Source organism: Oncorhynchus nerka, linkage group LG18 (genome assembly GCF_034236695.1).
Source record: "Oncorhynchus nerka isolate Pitt River linkage group LG18, Oner_Uvic_2.0, whole genome shotgun sequence".
NCBI classification, from domain to species: Eukaryota; Metazoa; Chordata; class Actinopteri; order Salmoniformes; family Salmonidae; genus Oncorhynchus; species Oncorhynchus nerka.
The window spans coordinates 62,640,507-62,650,376 of NC_088413.1; the positions used below are offsets into that span (position 1 = coordinate 62,640,507).

General features: G+C 42.1%; 1 protein-coding gene across 3 annotated transcripts in view; it reads left to right on the forward strand.

Annotated features, from left to right (window-relative positions):
• LOC115146302 (runt-related transcription factor 3-like) overlaps nt 1-9,041 on the forward strand; it is a 91,040-nt gene extending 81,999 nt beyond the window's left edge. For all 3 annotated transcript variants that reach the window (XM_029688302.2, XM_029688300.2, XM_029688301.2), the window contains one exon: nt 5,657-9,041. In XM_029688302.2, the coding sequence (XP_029544162.1) occupies nt 5,657-6,165 (509 nt within the window). In that variant the 3' untranslated portion in view covers nt 6,166-9,041. The remainder of the gene's footprint in view (nt 1-5,656) is intronic.
• Nucleotides 9,042-9,870: the final 829 nt, after the last annotated feature.

The following is a 9,870-nucleotide window of genomic DNA, read 5'->3' on the forward strand; positions in this document are numbered from 1 at the left end:
AAAACATATTTCTTATTCCAAAACCCTGGCTACAGTAACAACAAACCAGTCAGACAGTACTCAGAGATGAGTGACAGTTATCAGGTGTTCTATGGCTCCCGTTGGCCTACTCCCATTGGCCTCCAATAGGTGATTGACTGCCGCACCCTGAGCAAACCTTCATTCTTGACTGCCTGCCAAAGAGAAATTAAACTGATCAAGAGAGCGATATTAAACTGCCGTTTATTGGTTTACGGAAGCCTACATCACACAGAATGAAGAAGAAGAAAAAACGAATCAAATGTTTGTCTGTCACATTAATCAGCTGATGCTGTCACTATTGTCAATATTGGTAATTGTAAGTGGAGCCCCACTGGGCATAAACTGGTTGAGTCAATGTTGTTTCCACAGCATTTCAACCCCCCAAAATCTATGTGATGTGGATTTGCAAAAAGTCATCAACATAAGGGAATTTCATATTTGGTCTGGTTTGGTTCACTCCAGACCTGACAGCCCTCGACCAGCACAAAAACATCCTGTGGCGGACTGCAATAGCATCGAATAGTCCCCGTGATATGCAACTGTTCAGGGAAGTCAGGAACCAATACACGCAGTCAGTCAGGAAAGCTAAGGCCAGCTTCTTCAGGCAGAAGTTTGCATCCTGTAGCTCCAACTCCAAAAAGTTCTGGGACACTGTGAAGTCCATGGAGAACAAGAGCACCTCCTCCCAGCTGCCCACTGCACTGAGGCTAGGTAACACGGTCTCCACCGATAAATCCATGATTATCGAAAACTTCAATAAGCATTTCTCAACGGCTGGCCATGCCTTCCGCCTGGCTACTCCAACCTCGGCCTACAGCTCCGCCCCCCCGCAGCTCCTCGCCCAAGCCTCTCCAGGTTCTCCTTTACCCAAATCCAGATAGCAGATGTTCTGGAAGAGCTGCAAAACCTGGACCCGTACAAATCAGCTGGGCTTGACAATCTGGACCCTCTATTTCTGAAACTATCCGCCGCCATTGTCGCAACCCCTATTACCAGCCTGTTCAACCTCTCTTTCATATCGTCTCAGATCCCCAAGGATTGGAAAGCTGCCGCAGTCATCCCCCTCTTCAAAGGGGGAGACACCCTGGACCCAAACTGTTATAGACCTATATCCATCCTGCCCTGCCTATCTAAGGTCTTCGAAAGCCAAGTCAACAAACAGGTCACTGACCATCTCGAATCCCACCGTACCTTCTCCGCTGTGCAATCTGGTTTCCGAGCCGGTCACGGGTGCACCTCAGCGACACTCAAGGTACTAAACGATATCATAACCGCCATCGATAAAAGACAGTACTGTGCAGCCGTCTTCATCGACCTTGCCAAGGCTTTCGACTCTGTCAATCACCATATTCTTATCGGCAGACTCAGTAGCCTCGGTTTTTCGGATGACTGCCTTGCCTGGTTCACCAATTACTTTGCAGACAGAGTTCAGTGTGTCAAATCGGAGGGCATTCTGTCCGGTCCTCTGACAGTCTCTATGGGGGTGCCACAGGGTTCAATTCTCGGGCCGACTCTTTTCTCTGTATATATCAATGATGTTGCTCTTGCTGCGGGCGATTCCCTGATCCACCTCTACGCAGACGACACCATTCTATATACTTTCGGCCTGTCATTGGACACTGTGCTATCTAACCTCCAAACGAGCTTCAATGCCATACAGCACTCCTTCCGTGGCCTCCAACTGCTCTTAAACGCTAGTAAAACCAAATGCATGCTTTTCAACCGATCGCTGCCTGCACCCGCATGCCCGACTAGCATCACCACCCTGGATGGTTCTGACCTTGAATATGTGGACATCTATAAGTACCTAGGTGTCTGGCTAGACTGCAAACTTTCCTTCCAGACTCATATCAAACATCTCCAATCGAAAATCAAATCAAGAGTCGGCTTTCTATTCCGCAACAAAGCCTCCTTCACTCACGCCGCCAAGCTTACCCTAGTAAAACTGACTATCCTACCGATCCTCGACTTCGGCGATGTCCTCTACAAAATGGCTTCCAACACTCTACTCAGCAAACTGGATGCAGTCTATCACAGTGCCATCCTTTTTGTCACTAAAGCACCTTATACCACCCACCACTGCGACTTGTATGTTCTAGTCGGCTGGCCCTCGCTACATATTCGTCGCCAGACCCACTGGCTCCAGGTCATCTACAAGTCCATGCTAGGTAAAGCTCCGCCTTATCTCAGTTCACTGGTCACGATGGCAACACCCATCCGTAGCATGCGCTCCAGCAGGTGTATCTCACTGATCATCCCTAAAGCCAACACCTCATTTGGCCACCTTTCGTTCCAGTACTCTGCTGCCTGTGACTGGAACGAACTGCAAAAATTGCTGAAATTGGAGACTTTTATCTCCCTCACCAACTTCAAACATCAGCAGCTAACCGAGCAGCTAACCGATCTGAGCAGCTAACCGATCGCTGCAGCTGTACATAGTCTATTGGTAAATAGCCCACCCATTTTCACCTACCTCATTCCCATACTGTTTTTATACTGTTTTTATTTATTTACTTTTCTGCTCTTTTGCACACCAATATCTCTACCTGTACATGACCATCTGATCATTTATCACTCCAGTGTTAATCTGCAAAATTGTAATTATTCGCCTACCTCCTCATGCCTTTTGCACACATTGTATATAGACTGCCCCTTTTTTTCTACTGTGTTATTGACTTGTTAATTGTTTACTCCATGTGTAACTCTGTGTTGTCTGTTCACACTGCTATGCTTTATCTTGGCCAGGTCGCAGTTGCAAATGAGAACTTGTTCTCAACTAGCCTACCTGGTTAAATAAAGGTGAAATAAAAAATATATTTTTTTTTTTTTAAAAACTTTGAACCTAAATCCAATGACATGGCGACATTTTTTGTTGATTTCACAACTGTAAATAAAAACTAGACGTTTGACTGACATCTGTGCCCAGTGGGTCCTTTATGGGTTAACTATGTCTGATTCAACAGGTAGACTAGCTGGAGGCCTAGGTGCATACATTAAGTGCATGGTGTGTGCAGTCATGTCCTCATCTGTCCTTGTATGCGCCTATCAAACCCAGATACTACAGTACAGTAGGTGGCAGCAGATGAATGAGAAGACTGAGACACATATACACACACAGCTCATGTTGTGTTTGGAAAGAACTGCCAGATCAGCCTAACCCTGCAGTCATGCCTTGGTTTTTGTGGGGCAGTATGGTGTTGTGCTTAAGGAAATAAACTGGTGACAGGAGCTGCTCCAAATCCCAGCGAGGAAAACTGCAGCGTCAAACACTTGAGCATGATCTGAATTTCCTCTGTCAGTTGAATAAATTAGGGAATGCGTGGCTGGGAAATTTGACTCAAAACAGCTGGCTTTTGTGTACTGTGTTACCTATGCGACTACACTTCAGGATAGTTTAGCACTGACTGGTCTGTGACATTGATCCGGTTTGGTTACTTTTACAAAATACACAAATACATAGAACACACACATTCTCTCTCTGACTCTCTCTCTTTCTCTTGCTCTCTCTCTACCACTCTTTTTCACCAACTTGGTCTCAGAGCATTTCATATTATTCTGTACGTAAATCCGAGAGCATTTCATATTATTCTGTATATTATTTCATATTATTCTGTACGTAAATTCCATATCATAGGTTGGAACCTACATAATTTTCCAATCATTGCATTCTGAACAGAGTGACAATTTGTTTTTGTTTCGTTCCACTGTTCCAACCAGCTAAATAAAGTTCTGAACCGGTTCGAACCCCCAAAAAAGTTCCCGGTTTATATCGCATCTTTCTGTTTCTTTTTGAACCTGTGAAATCAACCTTTTTTTTACATTTAGCTCATTGAATTACTTCACCAATCAGTACGGATAGAGTAGGCTAGTTGTTTACATGCGTGATGGACAGTGTAGCCTATGGCACAACATGCAACTGAAATTTTGCGTGTGGGGAGAGAGCGAGAGAGAGTTGAGGAGGAGGCTTGAAGCACTGGGCATCTTGTTATGACATGCATTATCTGAATTAGGTCCACATAATTATACCTAGGAGGAGTGGTTTCTATGGAGGTACTTTGAATGTCCTTTGAGCTAGCTAGCTAACAAGTTGTGTGTGTGTAGAGCGGTAGCAGAATTAAAAACACATCTAACCTTTTTGTAGTTAATAAATCCAACTTGAAACGTGATAACTAGGCCTGTAGTATCCTTAACTAGCATTGAAAGAGTTAATCCATTATTTTCTAGCTAATTAAAAAAGCCTATGCTTCGGAGGGGGGAGGAGAAGTAGCCTAAACACGCACACACACAGGCAAATATTTTTAGCTTGCAGACAGACACTGGAACAAATTTCTGAGTGACAGAGTGAAAACAATGCATAGGCACTTTTTTGTGCTTTGTTGTGGAACTAGAAAAAGAAACTGGAACTTAAAAGAACATTATTAACCGTTTCCCATGCTTTTAAAATAACTGTTCTCTTCTGGAACAGTATGGATCAGTTTTGTTCCAGGTTCTGTTTCTGTTACTTGAAAATCTTTGTTATTTTATGCTTTTCGGTTTCCTGAACCAGTTCCAACCCCTGGTATGTATTCATTTCTGGATGTCCATCCTCCATTTAGTATGATATGTTATAAATTGCAATTCGTATAATATGTTAAGAATTACAATTCATACAATATATTACGAATTAGCAATACGTATGATATGATATGAATTCCAATTTGTTGTGGCTAGTTTTAGTTAGGTGGCTAATGCTAACATTAGCTAGGTGGCTAACATTAGCTAGGGTTAAGGTTAGAGTTAAGATTAGAGTTAGAAGTTAGGTTAAAGCGTTAAAGTTAGGAGTTAGGTTCAATGGTTAATGTTAGGGCAAGGGTTAGCTAACATGCTAAGTAGTTGCAAAGTAGCTAAAAAGTAGTAAGTAGTTGCAAAGTTGCTAATTAGCTAAAGTTGTCCATGACGAGATTCGAACATGCAACCTATGGGTTGCTAGATGTTCGCGTTATACGCTTACGCATCCAGCCCGACCAATCACCCTCCTTTCGTTTTTGACTTAAGTAATCTTCTGTCTTATGCAACCATACCAAACGTAACATATTACACTCATTTGAGTGTCTTGGATTTACATATACTATGTAACATCTAGTCTATGAGACCAGGCTGCTCTCTCCCTCCCTCCCTCCCCCTATTTGTGTCTGAATGTGACGGTTATCTCTGTAGTTTCATGTTCCCTCTCTTCAGTGTGATTTATGTAGAATTACACAACAGCCCACAATGCACAACAAGCTCTCAGTGTTAGCCCCTTTTAATTATTCTAAATAACAGAGAATGATGTTACTGTAGGTTCCTCTGGTTTAGCTGGAATGGTTGTGTAGGAGGACTGGGAGTATTCTGAGGTTGAGGACTCTCTCATAACTTCACAGATCTATTTGCTGATGTGCTGTCACAGCTTCATGACTGTTACTGAACTGTTACTGTCAGTTCATTACTTCTAACTAGATAGTGTTTGCAGGGTTGTAGATCTACACTGTCAGTTGGGGACGTGACTCTCCCTATCTCACTTTGACTCTGAAACATTTTCATGGGCGGGTCATGTATGACATCTATGTGCACCAGGAGTCTCTAAACCAAATGTGTTGTTTCTCTTTCCCTCTCTCAGGTCCCACCGCTGATCTCTTCCCCCAGAGGACCTCCTTCCCCTCTCTGTCCCCGCTGACTGACCCCCGTTTCTCAGACCCACGTATGCACTACCCAGGAGCCTTCACCTACTCAGCCAACCCCTCCAGCACGGGCATCGGAGGCCTCAGTGTGACGGGAATGTCTGCCTCCTCCCGCTACCACACCTACCTGCCCCCGCCCTACCCAGGCAACCAGAACCAGGGAAGCCACTTCCAGTCCAACTCCTCCCCCTACCACCTGTACTACGGCACCGGATCCGGCTCCTACCAGTTCTCCATGGTGGGCCCGGGAGGGACCGGGGGTGAGCGCTCCCCCAGCCGCCTGCTGCCCTGCTCGGGGGCCTCAGCCTCTGGAGTTGGCAACAGCCTGATAATCCAGGGCCTGAGCAACCAGAGCGAGGGGGTGGAGGCGGATGGAAGCCACAGCAACTCCCCTACGACCATGAGCGGGTCTGGACGCATGGATGAATCTGTCTGGAGGCCCTACTGACTGTTAGACAACTAGAGGAAATGTAGGACAGAGAAGAGAGAGAGAAAGCAAAAGTCAAGAAGTTATATGAAACAAAAAAAGATTAATCCTTCCCCAAAAAATAAATGTTGCATGTTTGTCTTTTCTTTATCCCGCACTCGCTTCGTACCCTTTTCCTAGTTGACCAAAGACATTCAATGTCTGTCAGAATGCCATGGCCAGAGGTGGCCTTTATGAAGGCCATGGGTACACCCTGCACTGTGACAGGGACTATTCTCTGAGACTCTGAAAGCCATACAAATCTCATTCTTTTCAATTGATGAGTAAGAACTGCAAAATAACTGCAAATAGATGTTATGGTGTTAGAACAAATAAGCCATAGTAATATACTGTATCAGGTTCTTCTGAAAAACAGGTACAACATGCATACCATAGACTATGAAAAGGCAAAACTTTCACATCCATTCATTCTATGCAGCTGATGAACGGTAAAAATGCAAGTGCTATTGTGGCTCATCCGCCAACGAGACCAAAACTATCCTTATCCCTCAGATAAGGGATACCTTTCTTGGCGTTACGAGCTAAACATCCAGAACAGTGACTGTACTGCCTCAACGGCCTTTGACTGTTATGTGAAAACAGAAGTCAAACAGGATGTTTGCTTCACGTGACTCAGAAACTGCCCTAGATGACTTGTGGCTGTATTGCTAATGTATACATGTCAATTGATCCTGAAGCTTTTATTTTGTGAGCGGTTTGGAGATTCATCCATCAGTCCATGAAAGATCATCAAGAACAATCCATCGTCTCAAAGTAGTTATGCATTGCTTGAAAATTGCATTTATTATCTATACTAGGATGGATCAGTCCTTGGAGGTACAGTAAGCAATGCTTATTCAAAATGAACAACATTATGTATTTGAGTGAAACTCCCCTGTAAAGTCGTTAATGTATTGGTCATCTATGTAGCAGAACAATAGCTGATATTCTGAGGACTGTCCAGGACTTTAGCAGAGAAGAGGTTTTTTGAAGCAGGAATTTTATGGATTCCTGTCTTTTTAGTTTCTTGGACTGTTATCTTTATTTTTACTTATGGTAGGCCTATATATTTCTTCATTGTGTCTGCAAACTGTTCTAGTGTAGTATGTCTGAACTAGATAATACAGTTGACTTTTTTTATATTTATTTGAGCCAAATTTGAGAAAATGTTCACTTATGCCCAAAAACATTTAGCATTTCTCTCTACCTTATCTTTTTTTATAAATATTTTGTTTATTTGTTGTTTAATATAAAATTTGAATTTGTGTAATATATTTCTTCTAAATTATGAAAAAAACTAAACTTTTAATGTTATTATTTTGTATTTCAATGTAGCTTCGATGCACTAAAAACATTCATGATATTCAACCATTAGAAGCACAGATCCCAACATTAAATCCAACAATCACTTTATTTAAGATCCCCTCTTAAACAGTCGCCCAATCACCAACCCCCAGCCTCCTTGAGTTCACATTTTTCCACTCTTTTAAAGAAGAAAATAAATACTTAAAACACACAACCCACATTATGTGGCTATGCAGATCTTGTTTCTTTGTTTATCACTGAAACCTCAGACTATGATTGGCTTAATCTCAAACCACATTGGCATGTCTGAAGTGGCTAACTAAACAGTAGAGATGGAGTGGGCTGATTTTCACATGTAAACACACACACACACACACACACACACACCTGTGCTTTCTGTGCTACAGGTGTGATTGTGCACATTCTCACAGTCCCAATGGCCTTTCCCACCCCAGGGGGACACAGAGAGTAGGGATGAAGATAAGAGGGGGTTCAAAGTGGGATCCTCTTACCAACACCAAGGGCAATCCTAACTAAAAACAAGCCCTTGTTGTGCACAGGTCCCTTTGTTCTGCATGAGCTGTGAGTCCTTTGAAGCCTTTCTGACCGTGTTTTCTGTCATTTATTGATCATTAGTGCCTGTAGCTCAGGGCACTGCACAGGATTCAGATGTCAGGACAGAGCATCTTTTTTTGTATGAGCTGTGCTGAGCCACTTAATTAATTGTGTCAGGTGTGCCATGTTAAGAAATGGAGGTGTTTTGGTGAAAAGGAGGAGGAGAGTTGTTGTGGCTTCTTAAGAGCAGATATTATACCAATTAGGGTTGGTTTAGCGACCCCCAATCTTTGAGCGCATACATTAAAAAACAAAAAATATTGCTAGCATTTGTAGCTCAGAAAAAAAGTTAAGCTAACTCTATTGACAAATCTACTACCTTATGCCTTATTTTTGTTTAAGACAATCAATTCTATAAAGATGCATTCCTAACTCTTGGGGAGTAGAGGGAAAGAAGAGCATGTTCTTATAATCACTGTGTTCCTATCCATCCCTTTGGGTTTGAAGGCCTAACTTTAGATTGGGCAAAATTCATGCAGCTACGAGAAATCAAAGATGTACCTGATATCATATGGTTATATCAAAACCAAAGAAAGGCCTGTAATATTGTTACATTGAGGGTTTGAATTTGTTGTTTTACACAAAATGTCTCGGTTGGTTTCCATTATCTGTTGATAAAATGTCCATAACTCTTAAGAAAGAGGTGTGTATATCATGAGGCATTTGCAAAACAGGGAGGTTAAATTGTACAATTACATTTTATTTTATGTTGGATAGAAAAGCACAAAGCTTTTGTTTTCTTTAATGTTTCTTTTAAACACCCTCTTCATTTTGTTTTACCATAATGTTAATTCATTTTGCTCAAAGCATGTATGTCTGAAGCTATGTTAATTTAATTTCCATCCATGTAATATCCTTAAAGACTCTGTATTAAGTGCTTGTAAAGTGTGCAGATAATGTAGTTTTTAATCATTTTAATTAAAAAAACATCAATTTCAGATTTTTCTCAGGATCGTTTGTATTCCAATTATAATATGACAAAATTATACATGTATATCAGTTCCCCTTAATGAGGAGAAAATCTAGGCTATGTCAACACAAGTAATAATACTCTATAGCATAATAGATCCATTGAGCTATATATTACGGGTCTCAAAATCATTTCCACCCACATCCTTCACAAAAAGCTCTCACAGTCTCACATCAGAATAGTTTCTCAAACGCCACATTTCTAAGTTGTTCCAAACGTCAAATTTCAAAGTGTTTAAGGTTAAGTCTAGGCATTAGCTCTGAATTTTTAAAGGTTAGTGTAATGAACATGAGGGGAGACAGAGAGCTGGTTTCAAGCGCAGGGCGCAGCAGGTGTTTAATTGTAAAAGACCACAGGAGGAGGCAGGTAGCTGGGTCCAGGGGCAGGCAGAAGGTCATATACAGGGGGTCCAAAAAGGTAACAGTACAGGCTCTGAAAAGGCTAGTTACGTCGTCCAGGAGGTCAGGCAATAGGTTTATAACAGGAAATCCAATAGGCTAAAGTACAGACAGGGAATAGGCAAAGTTAGTGAGGCAGGCAAAAACTATCATACACAGGAGGATTAAATTACAGTGGAAACCAGCGCTCCAACTACACATATGTCACAAAACAAACAATACCTCACAATGATGGGGTGAAAAGAACTGAACTAAATAGTGTGTGATAATGACATACAGGTGTGTGAACAGGTTGATCAGAATTCAGGTGATTGGGATGTGGAGAGTGAGCTGCGTTCAGGGGATCTACATGTTTGAGAGTGTTGGAAGCAGATGTTACAGTTAGGGTTAGGCATTAAC